Source organism: Schistocerca nitens, chromosome 5 (assembly GCF_023898315.1).
Source record: "Schistocerca nitens isolate TAMUIC-IGC-003100 chromosome 5, iqSchNite1.1, whole genome shotgun sequence".
Lineage (NCBI taxonomy): Eukaryota > Metazoa > Arthropoda > Insecta > Orthoptera > Acrididae > Schistocerca > Schistocerca nitens.
In genome coordinates this window covers 480796603-480812662 of record NC_064618.1, presented here as the reverse complement: position 1 = coordinate 480812662, position 16060 = coordinate 480796603, and the positions used below count along the sequence as shown (strand labels likewise).

At 40.8% G+C, this 16060-nt stretch overlaps 1 protein-coding gene across 1 annotated transcript in view; it reads left to right on the top strand.

Moving 5' to 3' along the window:
• The first annotated feature begins 1242 nt into the window (after nucleotides 1-1242).
• The window catches only part of LOC126260540 (nascent polypeptide-associated complex subunit alpha, muscle-specific form-like), a 468909-nt gene continuing 454091 nt past the window's right edge, over nucleotides 1243-16060 (top strand). The window contains exon 1 of the mRNA XM_049957875.1: nucleotides 1243-1546. Within this exon, the coding sequence (XP_049813832.1) occupies nucleotides 1243-1546 (304 nt within the window). The remainder of the gene's footprint in view (nucleotides 1547-16060) is intronic.

Sequence of the window (16060 nt, the reverse complement as noted above, 5' to 3'; positions counted from 1 at the left end):
TCTTGTGACAGTAAATAGTTGCCTTTAACAGATACTATAGCTCGTTTTAATCTCTGTAAGTTTAACTAGGTAATATTTTGGACGTTAATTAAATTTTAATCATTAAATTTAGTTGGGTTTTATTCGGTCTTTTGGCAATTTTTTAAATTTCTTAGCCCTTACGGTTTCTTTTGGTTTGGTTAAGTTACAAACTCCCTGATAAAAAGTGAAAGACGTATAGAAAATAAATTATGCAAGATGACTGCAAAAATGAAGATGTCTGAAGTACAATGGTTGAGGCAAATAAAGGTCTCTTCAGTAAAAGAGGGGTACTGGTATACAAAAGTGACTTGGTATTACCGAACAATTTTCTGAAAGTATACTGTAGTATAAGGAATGTGGAAGTGCAGTGTGAAGTATGAGAACTGAGGAGTAGAAAAGAGAGGAAGTATTTTAAAAGTGATCTTATCGAGGAATGTTAAAATAAAATTGAAACGTAAGAAACGAAATGAAGAGGTACTGGGAATAACACTCAAGGGAAGCAGTCTATGGGAACTCTTACCAGCAGAAAGGGAAACAATGTAGAGAAGTGTTAAAATAACGTTTTAAGAAGTCTAAATTTCAAGAACATCCCCTGCCCCACCAGAAGGTCGCTGTATCAGAACCTCTAATTTTGTAAACCAAGCACTATCGTTTAGCATTTTCGTCAAATTTTGTAAGCTGGTCAGATGCTTGATTACTAAGATTGCTATCACTGTAACTACAGTACAGAACTGTGATTAATGCAATAAAAAAAAAAAAGCAAAGTAAAACTGTACAGCCTATGTATAAACAAGTGTAAATATGAACTTCGAAATTAATGTAATAATTCAGGTATAAGCTGAAGGCATGGTATCTGCCATTTAGACTCTGAAAGTTTTTATTGTCGCTATTTTTTATTTATTTCATATACGACCTGCACCCTAGAAGGCATGTTTCACTGTAATTATTGTGATTGTTAATCATTGTTTGTACATTGTTTACTGCGTAGCTGCGAATCCTAAAACTAGAGAATAAGGCTGGATAAATTAAAAGATTCGTATGAAACGTAATGTTTAAAAGGCAACAGAAAGTAATGGGATTCAACCACAGAGTCCGATAAACAACTTCATAGCCACTGCGAGCAGCAAAAGAGTTCCAATTTACGGTCTCCAAATAATTAGAGGGTACCCGCTCTCCAGCTTAACGTTTTGGAGTTTCCGATTTGCGTTGCATTGTTTCGCCATGATTGGCGTCGATACTAGAGCGTCAGCAGCGCTCCGTGCGGCCGCCGGCGCGAACTACGGTGGCTCGCAGAGAGGGGGCGTGGCGGCAGCCGCGGTGGTGGGGAGTCAGCGGCGCGGAGCTCAGTCGGTGTGCAAACGGGCTACCAGCCGGCAGCGAGTGCGTGAGTGCGTGTGTGTCGTGCCGGGGCACCTAGTGAGACCAGGCTGGCGATGTGAACACGTCTCTTTACGGACAGTCGCCGGCAACGACATGGGCTGCGTTCAGTCCTACTTCAGAAAGGGTTCGTATGATGTCTACGAAGGTAGCGTATCAACTCTCAGGAAATTCAGGGTTTTGCGCAGTCCGGTCGCATCTCTTTTTTTCCCTGCATGCAGTGTATTTCTAGCCACTTATTTTTTTGTACAGTTTTTCTTTTTGTAGTGCCGACCTTGCTGCACGCACAAATACCGTTCACAACACTTTCGACAGTCCTCGGCTCGAGCTCTGTGTAGTCCACAGTCTCTAGAGCACGCGTGTGTTACTTGCGAAGAATAATGCCGCGCCTTACGGACTTGTTTGATGAAAAACCTATCACTGAATTGGGTCGCACGTGCCCTTGTAACAGTGCAGTTAACGTAACGGGGAACACTGACAGACAAAAATACTTATTGGCATTTGATAGTGTACGATTAGAAGGTATAGGCTCACAATAATACCTAAGGATCTCAAATCTACAGAGTTTAACAATGTCTTTACTTATCTATCGCGCAGCAGTTTCATATCGTGCTCTGTTGACAACGGTATTCAGGTTTAATTGTTTCAAACGCGATGAAGCAATCGTATATTAATGAGGCACGTTTATTATATTAGTTTATTTTCCGCACTGCTCGAACACAATAAATTTTACCACAGAAATTTTTGTACTGAGAAGTGCGCATCTAAATATTTGACGTGAACTGTGAATGAAATGAGAGAAATAGTTACAGGTACGTAGCGGCAAAGAGCCTGTGAATAATATGAAATTGTGCCATGCAAAGTACGAGCGTATGGAGGATCGACCGCTAAAGTAGAAATTGTTGTAGAACTTGACTCCACACGCAATCTGCTGATACGTGAGATGGGTACAGCTAGGTTAGAGGAAGGCGATTTGTTGGAAAATTGAAAGTACCTTTTCTAAAAAGAGCCGAGATCACATCGTTGCTCTGTTAGGAATGAGTAGTAATTCCTTAATTCCGAAGATATGGTTTAGAAGCTATAGCATGATAAATGTTACATTCGATGTTGTGACTGGTTTAGTCTTTTCTAAAGCACGATTTCTCATGTATCTGAAGTCGATTTGTTTATATAAGTAGCGTCATTACGCTAATAGCGTCTATATACGTTACTCGGTGACATTACTTGCTTGCCTAGCCACGTCTTTATCCCGAACGGAAGGAAACAGGTAGTCATAGAAATGCTGGCATAAGTTTTTGCTCCACCCCGGTATTTTTTTTTTTTACCCTGTGATTGGTCCACCTTTCCTACATTGTATACGGCATCTTTAAATTACCACTATGCCTCATTACTATGGGAAGATAAGGATAGAATCACTCCGTATTATAGCTCGTTTAATATATGTTATCTAGATAAACTTGGAAGTCGTGTTTCTTCTCCAGCTACAGCATAATGCGAAGTTATGACTTGGCTCCAAATTCTCTTTGCTTGTTAGGAGGAATCACTAGTTGTGTCTAGTGGCAAGTATACGAACAAGGAGGAAAATATGGTTAGGGAGATCTGGTTGGGTAACTATTAATACAGACTAGAATACAATGGTATTTTACATATTTCGGCGTTCACGTAAAAGAATGGAACTGTCCGAATGCAGAAATTGTATTAGAAACGCTGAAAAAGAGAGGCACATACTGTACGCTCTCAGCCACGGGGTCGGTGCCATGCGGTAACCTTTCGGGCAACTGAAATTATAGAATGTTTTCTTTCTGTTGCATATTGGAACATAAACCAAAATATGTATCACAGCCGGGGCATAATATGCTCCTGTTTAAAATAGTTTTCGGGAAGATTTTGGTGTAACATTGTTAAACTGTGACTACGTGAACTTAGAATGATTTCGAAAATACACATTAAAGGTAACTCGACATTATCGAGAGTGTATCCAGTAATAACACAGGATGGATCATAATTAATAGCGGAAACTGACACAGATGAAAGTATACGACAATAGAAGTAGAAACGTCCCAGTAAACATGGGTCCGAAAGCTAGCCATTTGCGAAATAACAACATATGTGTGGCTACTAGCCGCTTCTGACTTCAGTATTAAATCTTACGTTACTTTTTACAAACGTATTTAAAATGTAAACTTGTCTATTAAGTTTCCGCCGGCCGCGGTGGTCTCGCGGTTCTAGGCGCGCAGTCCGGAACCGTGCGACTGCTACGGTCGCAGGTTAGAATCCTGCCTCGGGCATGGATGTGTGTGATGTCCTTAGGTCAGTTAGGTTTAAGTAGTTCTAAGTTCTAGGGGACTGATGACCACAGCAGTTGAGTCCCATAGTGCTCAGAGCCATTTGAACCATTATTAAGTTTCCATATAATTGGGCTCAAATTCGACTCGTGATTGGAGAATATGGCAGATGCATGATGGGCCCCGGCAAGATGATGAGAGACGACTTCTATCGCGTCAATGTGGTCCAAGATGGATAGGTCGACCAGTACCTATACCGCGGCTTCCAAGATCATCTGACCTGATACAAGTGGGTTGTTCTATCTGAGATCATCTCAGAAGTGAAGTATACGAAACTCCCGTTGACGCAGTTGAAGGACTGGAGCAGTCTTATAAAGTACGTGGAAGAATTCGTAACTAACTGCAGAAGTGAGTGCAGTATTGTATCCAAGTGGAAAGACGACCGGTGGAACCCCTCCTTTTGTGTACAGAGGTAATATGTTGAATCGATGTTTCTTTTTAAGGCAGACCACCGGCGAAATTTGGTCACAATTAGAGGGGGCTCAATCGAAAAGTGGTTAACTGAAATAATTTACACTAACTAGGACAATGAGGTCGCAACCCACAATCTTGATTACATCGTGAAAGAATGTTTTGCAGACTCATATACACAGGAATGTTTTTGCTTTTACTATCGTATATTTTCACCTGTGGCAGTATTCACAATTAATCATGGTACACACTGAAAATCTAGTTCGAGACTTGGCACCTGAAATATTCCATTGGTAGAGTCAGTACGGAGTATTTCCAACGAAAGAGCTCTGCATAAATAGCACACATCTGTTTATTCTAGAAGGTGGGTAGCTTCAGTGACGAACACATGGTGTATATTCAGCAAAATTTGTACTGAAATTAGCTGCAGAATATATTCCAATCATGTTCCACAACCTTCCGCATAAAACCTATAAAGCGACATTAACGACTGTCATCTGATTGTAATTTGGGCTCTCAACAGCAGTACTGAAGGAAGAAAGATTGGGGTTTAACGTCGCACAGGTGACGAGATCATTACAGAGGGAGTACCGGCTAGGGGAAGGAAAACGGTCGCACCCTTTTCAAGGCAAGCATCTCGGCTTACATGTCTTACAAGTGACAGAGCTTTGAACTATAAAACTTGTAAATTTTGCAATACTAGCCTTTCACTCATAGATTCACCACATATGCGTTCAACACATATTGAACACACCTCCTCCTCCTACCCCCAGCCCCCCCTCTGAGCCACCTCTTCCCCCCTCTGTCTGTCCACCTCATCTTCCCACTTCTATCTGTCGATCTCCTCCTCCTCATTCTCTCTGTCTCTTCATCTCCTCCTCTCCCTCTTTTTGTACATTTCCCCCAACCCCTGTTTGTGATTATGTCTTCCTCCCCCTTCCCTCCAACCATATCTTCCTCCCTCCCTCTCTTTCCATCTATACCTACCCTCTCTTCCTTTTGCAGCTATCGACCAGCCCTCGACACCTTCCACCTGCCTCAGGCATCTCTCCCTCTCTTAGTCAATTCCCTTCTCCACCTCGTTATGTCTCTCTCCACCTCCATGCATCTCAACCTGTGCCCAGCCATGCTCATCAGCTCGTGTAGCGACTGCAGTACAGTTCAATAATGCAGGCCAATACTACACTCACAACATGCCTGTCACACAGGGCAGATTTCACATCACAGTCTTGAAAATCATTGATTTGCAACTGACTTACAGCCCAACATACAAAGCAGGTTGGTAAATCAGGCCGATACTAATTTAGCACAACATGCCTATCATATAGGGCTGACTGCATGTTGGAGCCCATCAAAAACCATTTCTTGCTCCTGATATACAGGCTGCCCTGCAGAGCAGGTTTATTTGACAGGCTGACACTGTTCCTGCACAACATACCTGTCATACAGGGCAACCTGTACTCCGGGGCCAGGAAAAAAAACGCACTTTTGCCCATATCTACGCTACTATTGGAATTTGCAGGTTATAGCCTCCACAATACTGATGTTTGTTAGGCCTTCTGTTTCTTTTCCAAATTTGATTAAAATCAGCCTAGGGGTTTGGGAGGAGAGGAGATCCCAGACATAACCTCTGCATTATATATATATATATATATATATATATATATATATATATATATATATATATATATATATATCAGCATACACCAAATATATTCACACATGTATGCTTGCAAGGTGCCACGTAACTTCCCTGTCACAAACAAATACAGTAATGTAGAAGTATGATAATCTACTTGATGAAGATGGCATGACCATCCAAATGCATAGTGGTATTAAAATAAGATAAACGTAGAAGTGACTGAAGCATTTTACCTATTGTAATTCTATGAATCTAATCAGTCACAAACTTTAACGAGAACTCTATTAGTGACAACGAGTTTGCATCTGGCAATGTTGCTTACATTAGAACCTTCATTCCAGTTCGTTACATGTCTCCACATAGCTAAGCAGAGATGCTGTGCCCGACCTACTTAAACCAGTTAACAAACTCAAAAAGAAATTTTAAGATTTAAATGCTAAGTACCGGTATTAGAAATTATATGTAGATGGCTGTGTGGGTAAATACTTAAAGGCCAATAAAGACATTAAAAAAATGACCTACAGGAGTCCGCCAAGTCTTGTCTGTGGTATACAGATGGAATTCGGAGGAGATTACAAATCTTATGATTTTTATAAACGTGTCTCCACTCTCAAGTGTCTATATATTTGATTCCAGTTCTTCAGTATGAATCTTTGTCATGAAGTGACCAGTTTGCTTTTCTTAAGAGTTGAATCTAAACTGCATTTAAATTACGTAGCTGCTCATGTAAAGTATGTAGCCTCCATTTGAGAAACGACATCTGGGTGTGTAATCTTTTGGGGATAAACTGCGAAACAAAATTATATGTGCATGACTGCAAACTTCCCGAGACTTAACAGTGTGATGGCTCTTGTTGTCGTTCATTTACGAAGTCAGAAGGGGAGCGTTCGAATTACGGTATACTACGTGAAGCTGCTCTGTCGACAGCGATCACAACAGAAACGACAAGTATAGTAACTGGAGGGTAACACTCAGTAGTGAGTCATAAACGGGCCTTCATTTCGGAGAGAAGAGACATCACCGAACTATTTCACGCTAGAGAAACCTTGAGAGAGGTAACATGTTCACTCGACTTCCGGCGCTTGACTCTTATGCTCTGCAATTCTATTTCACCGAGTAAGAAGCTTAACGGTTGAGACATTGGAGTTGCATTCCAGAGGATGGCTGTTACAATCCCAACCGGCCATTCAGGTGTAGGTTTTCTGTAGTTTTCCTAAATATCTTACAGCAAATGCCGTGACTGTTCCTTCGAAAAGAGCACGGCCAATTTTCTCTCCCATTCTTCAAGCTGTTTTATAAATTGACATCGAATGAGACACTAACCACCATTAAAACATAACGTAATTTTGAAATGAAATTAAAACTGATTTGAGACTGCTTGTTTAATAGAAAGCTTGTGAAATTCCTATAATAACAAGGAGAGGACCGCAGTGGTGGAGTCGACTTTTTGAAATCATCAATACAGTGATGTAGGTAAAGGTCCTAGGTATCACACCCAGCAGCTATTCAGCTTGGTGTGCTCTTGTTTGCGAGTAATCGACTAAATAAAATCAGAGTTTCGCGTGATGTTCCGCAGCTTTATAAAAGGGATGTTTAACAGACTGGTTGTGCAAGTGTAGCGGTAAAGGACAGGCCTCACATGCAAAATGTTGTGGGTTCGAATCTTGTTAGGTGCTTCAAAACTTTTAAATATTTATCGAAATGACTCTGAGCATTATTTTCATTCAATTAATTGGGTTAATTGTAATTTTTTGGTTGCTATTATTTTGTCACATCATTTAATCACCGTATTAACTTTTTCGTTTGCTCTCATTTTTTCTTTCTGTCATTCGTTGTCCACTTGCAATTTTTATGCATGTGAATTTAATTATTTTCATTTATGTGTCATAATACTTGGTTATAAAATGAAAGACGACATAATCTATTTATAATGACTGTGCCGTGGTGTCAAAAACATGTTTTTTGTTACAATATTTACATTTTTTTTGGATGGTAATCGTCGTACGAGCATTTAAAACATAAATCGCTATTGCACTGTGGACAAAGTAACGCGGATAGAAATTTAAATGAAAGAAGGAATTGTAAATAAAATGAAATTCTAGCAAAATGAGAAACTAGAATAATGAATGCAGTAACATGAACTAAAACAAGATGATAAAACGGAAGAAATTAAGTCGATGTTCATACATAAAAATAACTAAAATAACATGAACATCGATTCCAAGTGGAAAATGAATGGTAGGAAGAAAAATGAGAGCAGATGAAAAAGTTAATATGGTGATTAAAATGATGTGAGAAAGGAATAGAAATAAAAAAGTCCATTTAACCCAATTAATTGAATAAAAATAAAGACCATAATCATTTTGATGAAAAATTTAAAATAAAAAAATTCAAAGAGTCTATCAAGATTCAAACCCACAACATTCTGCTTGTGAGGCCTGTACCTTAACCACAATGCTGCACAACCATTTGTTACATATTCCTTTTGCAGTACTTTAGAGCAACACGTGACATTCCGAAATTTTTTTCGTCCATTACTCGCAAACGAGGGACCACCAGGTTGAATGGCTGCAACGTGTGATAGACGTTTTAACAAGTCAGTCTCACCACTGGAGACCTTTCCATGTGTGTTAATTTAGCGAAATATTAGCAGTGAGAGTTTCTTCTCTTTGTCCACTCTGTTAGGATTTTTAATACCCTTGATACTTATGTTTGTTATTTTAATGATTCTATACGGAGGTGATATCCTTAGTTTCCTCATTTAATTGAGGTTCCATAGAACTAGCAGCGCTTCTAGTGGGCGATTAGCCCTAGTTTAAGAATACCTCATTGCTGGACAAACGAGAACAATTATCAATTCAGAAATAATGTGATTAGTAATCACAGCTTGGAATGCGGTCTGTAACGGTATATACTGAGAAAATTTCTTATCTGTAACGCTGATACACCAACGTTAATCATGCCTTCCCGGCGTATCCATTAGTAATTGTGAAGCTATAGCATACGAGGGTAATTTTTTTTATTTTCGAGATCCGATCGATCGCGAAATGGAAACCATTAGGGTTTAACGACCTACTGCTCCAGTTGACTGGGTACCCATGGGTAGATTAGTCTCTTTAATCTTTTGAAAATCTAGAATTTGTTTATTTACACTTACTTTTCCTTCGTTGCATAAGCACATTTAATAAAAAATTGGCAGCTATGAGAAGATTTACCGCAGTTATCATGCGCCACAATCTCTAGTCTTGGCAATGCCCTAAATCCAGCGAGGACGGGAGTCCATAAGTTTCTTCAGATATTTCGTATCAGACTAGAGCCTGAGTCCCAGACACTTCCTAGGGGATGAAAATTGGATGATTTAGCATGCCAGTCAAGATTAGTGTTCTGTAAAGCAGTACAGTATGTGTGAAGCCCTGTGAATATGGCTGGTGTTATCTTTGCAGATTTAAGTGTCCAAACACAGTCACCATGAAGGTGTAGAAGAAAGAGCGACACTTGGTCACCAAGAATGTAGAAATAAACATACGGATTGATGGGCCCCAAGGGAGCCCATAAGTTTCTTGGGGCATTTCATATGAGATTAAAGCTTGAGTCCCACACATTTTCTATGGGATGAATATTGGGTGATTTAGCGTAACGGTCAAGGTTAGTGTTCTGTCAAAGCAGTACAGTATGTGTGAAGCCCTGTTAATACGGCTATTGTTATCTTGGAAGACTGAAGTGTCCAAACACAGGCATCATGAAGGTGTAGCAGAAAGAGCAACACTTGGTCGCCAAGAATGTACAAATAAACATAAGGATTGATAGTCCCGAAGTCTTGGTAGCCCCAGAATATCACAGAAGCATTCCGGCATCTACATCTACAAAGATACTCCGCAAGCCACCGTACGGTGCGTGGCGGAGGGTGCCCTCCTGCTGTTCCACTCGCAAATAAAGCGAGGGAAAAACGACTGTCTGTACGCCCTTTATCTTCCTGGTCCTTACGCGCGATGTATGTTGGTGGGAGCAGAATCGTTCGACAGTCAGCTTCAAGTGCCAGTTCTGTAGATTTTCTCAATAGTGTTTTCCGAAAAGAACGCCGCCTTCCTTCTAGGGATTCCCATTTCAGTTCCCGAAGGATCTCCGTAACACTCATGTGCTGTTCAAATCTGCCGGTAACAAATCTAGCCGCCCGCCTCTGAATTGCTCCGATGTCTTCCTTCAATCCTACCTGATGTTGTTGTTGTTGTGGTCTTCAGTCCTGAGGTTGGTCTGATGCAGCTCTCCATGCTACTCTATCCTGTGCAAGCTTCTTCATCTCCCAGTACTTACTGCAACCTACATCGTTCTGAATCTGCTTAGTGTATTCATCTCTTGGTCTCCCTCTACGATTTTTACCCTCCACGCTGCCCTCCAATGCTAAATTTGTGATTCCTTGATGCCTCAAAACATGTCCTACCAACTGATCCCTTCTTCTAGTCAAGTTGTGCCACAAACTTCTCTTCTCCCCAATCCTATTCAATACCTCCTCATTAGTTACGTGATCTACCCACCTTATCTTCAGCATTCTTCTGTAGCACCACATTTCGAAAGCTTCTATTCTCTTCTTGTCCAAACTATTTATCGTCCATGTTTCACTTCCATACATGGCTACACTCCATACAAATACATTCAGAAAGGACTTCCTGACACTTAAATCTATACTCGATGTTAACAAATTTCTCTTCTTCAGAAACGATTTCCTTGCCATTGGCAGTCTACATTTTATATCCTCTCTACTTCGACCATCATCAGTTATTTTACTCCCTAAATAGCAAAACTCCTTTACTACTTTAAGTGTCTCATTTCCTAATCTAATTCCCTCAGCATCACCCGATTTATTTTGACTGTATTCCATTATCCTCGTTTTGCTTTTGTTGATGTTAATCTTATACCCTCCTTTCAAGACACTGTCCATTCCGTTCAACTGTTCTTCCAAGTCCTTTGCTGTCTCTGACAGAATTACAATGTCATCGGCGAACCTCAAAGTTTTTACTTCTTCTCCATGAATTTTAATACCTACTCCGAATTTTTCTTTTGTTTCATCCTACCTGATAAGGATGCCAAACAGTTAAGCAGTACTCAGGAGTAGATCGCACCAGCGTCCTATATGTGGTCACCTTTACAAGTGACCCACTCGTTCCTAAGATTCTGCCAATAAATCGAAGTCGACTATTTGCCTTTCCTACCACAGTTTTCACTTGCTAGTTCCACCTAATATTGCTTTCCAGCGTTACGCCCAGAGATTAAACGACTTCACTGTTTCAAGCAGGACATTAGTAATACGGTATCCGAACATTACAGGCTTATTATTCCTACTCATTGACTTACATTTTTCCACATTTAGGGCTAGCTGCCATTCATCACACCAGCTGGAACTTTTGTTTAAGTCGTCTTGTATCTTCCTGCTGTCACTCAACTTCGACACCTTACCGTACACCACGGTATCATCCGCAAACAATCGCAGATTGCTTCCCATCCTGTCCGCCAAATCATTTATGTATATAAAGTACAAAACGGTCCTATTACACTTCCTTTGGGCAATCCAGACGATACGCTTATCTCTGATGAACGCTCGCCGTCGAGGACAACATGCTGGGTTCTATTATTCAAGAAGTCTTCGAGCCGCTCGTATATCTGAGAACTTATTCCACATGCTCGAGCTACTCCCTCCAGTCACTTTTCTACCCTACTTGGCATAGGCAGAACTCAGTTTATGATCACTCTCAGTGGCGGTGATGGAGAGACCAGAAACAAACAGGCGGTTCCTATGGTTGACAACGGCGGAATTAACGAAGTGAAAGGCTAGCCAGAAGCAAACTGCAGGGCATAGCTTAACTCATCGAAAGTCTGCGCAAACAGTCCAGGCAGCGATCTGAGTCGAATAAAGGTAAACGTTAGCAAGATCAATCACTCTGCTCCGTAAGGTACACATGTTGTGCAGGGGGGCGATTTGCATGGTTGGAAATGAACACTCTTCGTACGCCGCGATCACAGTACAGAAACTTTTATTGTTCCAATATGATTGGTTTCAACAGTGTTATGCTGCCTTCAGCTGATCTAAGGGGAAAACATGAAAATAATGAGGTGGGGGGGGGGGGGGGAGGTGTGAGACTACAATTAAATTCACCTTTTACATAAAATACGAAATTTCATGTATCTTATGGAACTTGTTATAAAAGTGCCATGTTTCAATACATGAAGTCAAGGCACAAAAGGCACCCCACAAGTATATCTTGATAAAAAAAACAGTTGATAAAATGCACACAGTTGATAACATCCTCGTACCATCCAAGCATATCGCCGTCGAACAATACACTTCCAAGCTTGCCACACAGCACTACGCTGCAAGCTGCTTGTTAACAAAGAGGCGGCAGGCTCACAACGAAGTTCTTTATCTGGCCTTTGGACACCGTATGAAGTAAAAGCTAAATGATCAGAAGCTGTGGTTAGAGGGAGTGAATACCGGTGCACCAGAAATAGAGGTGGGTTTTTAGAGTACCCAATATAACAATTAGGAATGCTATCTGACAATGCATTTAAAATTACTTTAGGTTTACGCTCCATATAAAATCTATAGTTAATACATACTATTTGCTTGTTGGAAAGTGAGGAAAGTACAGTAATAATCAACACTTCTTTAGAAGAAAATTGAAAGATAACCTATCTGTTTAATTACTAAAGCAACGTAGGGACTGATGACCTTAGCAGTTAAGTTCCATAAGATTTCACACACATTTTTGAACTAAAGCAGCGTGACGTAAACATAAAACCACACTAGTGCGAGCGCGAATGCCAAGTGAGACAGACGTGGATGGGTCCCGCGAAGTATCATTCATCAAAAGGGTTAGCGTAAGCAAAAACACGGGGGGCTGGACTTATTGCAAATGTCATTTAATTCACATGCAAGCCTTATTGAGTGCGAGATGTCTATCACAGAGTCATCGAAATTATGTATATTATAGAAAGTGATGTAGACAGCTACAATACATATGAATGGCCCCTAACAGTGCGTTCGTGAGTAGGTCATGACAGCGCGTGAAGGAGATTTGTAATCCTTTGTGTGTGTCAGAAACTACTATAAACGGGGGCATTTAAGCAAATAGCAATGACGAAAATCAAGTAGATGAGCTGAGTCCTAGGTCCATATTTAGTTTTACGGTTCACAGATAAGATGGGCTCTATTGTATCCGCGACCCCTCATGTTAATATGATGATAAAGCTTCAGACTGCTGCACTAACGATGACATAATTGGCTGTCGTATGAGATACCCTTTAAGTGCTGGACGCAAAGTATATCTTCGTTATACAATGAGACGTTTACGCGTGGGGTAGCATACCTATACGTTTTAGGGGTAATGACGTGATACACGTAGACCGTTCTGTTATAAGCGCCTACATGTCTGTATATACACCTTTACATATAAACTAACGAACTTAGTAACCTACAATCTCTTCCACTGGCTTACCTAAACTTACAATACACCATCAAAAATACTAAAAAAAAAATATGGTCAACTGACACTAACTAGTCATTAACAAGGTGATCTGGGTATCTTTTTTTATTTTTGTAAATCTGCATATTTTCTAGTACATTAAGCTTTTTACCAAACTATCTTGGGGGAATACGTCCGCGCATCTAAGCACAGTATCAAAATTCCACATAAAGCTCTCAAATTTAAAAAGCGTAGTATGTTCGAAAACATATAAATTTACAGAAATATAAAGAGCTATCGAGGCCACCTTCTTATCGGGCGATTAGAGACAGCTGACCACAATATTTTTACTATTTTTGATTATGTATTGTAAGTTTAGGTAAGGTAATGGAAAAGATTTCAGATTACTAAGTTCGTTGGTTTATATGTAAAATTGTATGTACAGACATACAGGCGCTTATAACAGAACAGCCTACGTGTATCATGTCATTACCTCTGAACTGTGTACGTATGCTATCAGACTTAACGTCTCATTGTATAACGAAAATATACTTTGCATCCGGCACTTAACGGGCATCTCATACGACAGCCAGTTACTATGTCACCGTTAGTGCAGCAGTCTGAAGCGTATCATCATATTAACATGATTATGTTTGGTTTTTGGGGCGCTCAACTGCGCGGTCGTCAGCGCCCGTACGAAGTTCCAATTTTTACGCAGTCCAATCTAGCCATTGTTACTAGTGATGATGATGATGATGACGACGAAATGATAAGGACAACACCAACACCCAGTCCCTGGGCAGAGAAAATCCTCAACCCAGTCAGGAACCGAACCCGGGACCCCGTGATCCAGAGGTAGCAACGCTGGTCACTAGACCTTCATAGTGCCATGAGGGATTGCGGATACAATAAAGTCCATCTTATCTCTGAATTATAGTACTAAATATGGACCTAGGACTCAGCTTCTTGATTTAAGTCATTGCTATTTGCTTAAATGCCCCCCTGACACACAGCAAGGGTTACATATCTCCTTCACGCGCTGTCATGACCTATTCACACACGCACTGTTACGACCCATTCATACCTTTAATTGAATTGTAGCTGTCTGCATCACTTTTTATAGTATACATCAGTTCGATGAATCTTTAATAGACACCTCGCTCTCAATAAGGCTTGCATCTGAATTAAATGGCTCTTGAAGTAAGTCTAGTCCTTCGTGCTTTTGCGTACGCTGACCCTTTTTTATGAGTGATACTTTGCGGGACCCCTCCTCGTCTGTCCGCCTTGGCATTCTCGTTCACGCCACTGGTTTTACGTTACGCTGCTTTATTAATTAAAGACATAGGTCATTTTTAAAAGGTTATTAAACAAATTTTTGATTTTTACTCTAATTTCCTCACTTTACAACAAGCAAAAAATACGTAATGACAATTGATTTTTCATGGACAATAAGCTATGGTAATATTAAATGCATGGTCAATTAGCATTTCGAATTGTTATTCGGGCGCTGTGAAAAATCTACCTTTATTTCTGGTGCACCGCTATTCACTGCCTTTATCCGTAGTTTGTGATCATTAAGCTTGTACTACATACGGTATACGAAGGCGAGATAAGAAACTTTGTAGCGTATCTGCCGCCTCTGTGTTAACACTCCGCCCGCAGCGTAGTGCTGTGTGGCAAGCTATGTACTGTTCGACAGCGATAGGCATGGATGCTACGAGGATATTATCAACTGCGTGCATTTTATCAACTGTGTGTTTTTTTATCAAGGTGTACATGTGGAATGCCTTTTGTGCTTTGGCTTCATAACATAACTAAACATGACATTTTTATAACAAATTCCATAAAGTACGTGAAATTTTGTATTTTGTGTTATGGATTAATTTAACTGTAGTCTGTCCCCCGCCCCTCTCCCTCATTTTTTTCATATTTTCCCCTTAGATCAGATGATGGCAGCATAAGAACGTTGAAACCGGTCAACATGGAACAATAAAAGCTTCCGTATTGCAATCGCGGCGTACCAAGTGTGTTCTTCGTTTTCAGTTACTCTAGAAGCGTACCACTGGCCTCAGAGAACAGCGCAAACTGCCGCAAAAATGCGTACCAGCGGTGCAGGGTGACAATTATTGAACTAGATGAAAAAAAAAGTAAATTAGCTACAAACTACTGCTTGCACACACTTTATTCAGTACCTAACGTCACTACAGATACTCAGATGTAGGTTGACATGTTCGATATGCCTGCTATATTAGCAGAATTCTGCATGACCCGCCGAAGTGTCGAATCATCGATGCTGTCGATGACCTCGAATGGTTCAAATGGCTCTGAGCACTATGGGACTTGGAGGTCATCAGTGCCCTAGAACTTAGAGCTAATTAAACCTAACTAACCTAAGGACATCACACACATCCATGCCCGAGGCAGGATTCGAACCAGCGACCGTAGCAGTCACGCGGTTCCGGACTGAAGCGCCTAGAACCGCTCGGCCACCGCGGCCGGCGATGACCTCCTGAATGGTTGTTTTCAGTTCAGCAATGGTTTTGGGGTTGTTGCTGTACACCTTGTCTTCAATATAGCCCCACAACAAGGAGTCGCATGTGTTCAGACACGGAGAATATGGCGGCCAACCGACGCCAATGCCAGTGGCTTCTGCGATCTCAGAGCCTGATTGCGGTCGCCAAAGTGCTTCTCCAGGACATCAAACAGTCTCCTGCTTCGATGGCGTCGAAGTCCGTCTTGTATGAACCACATCTGTCGCAATCAGGGCCACTTCGGACAATGGGGATCAAATCATCTTCCAAAACCTTCAC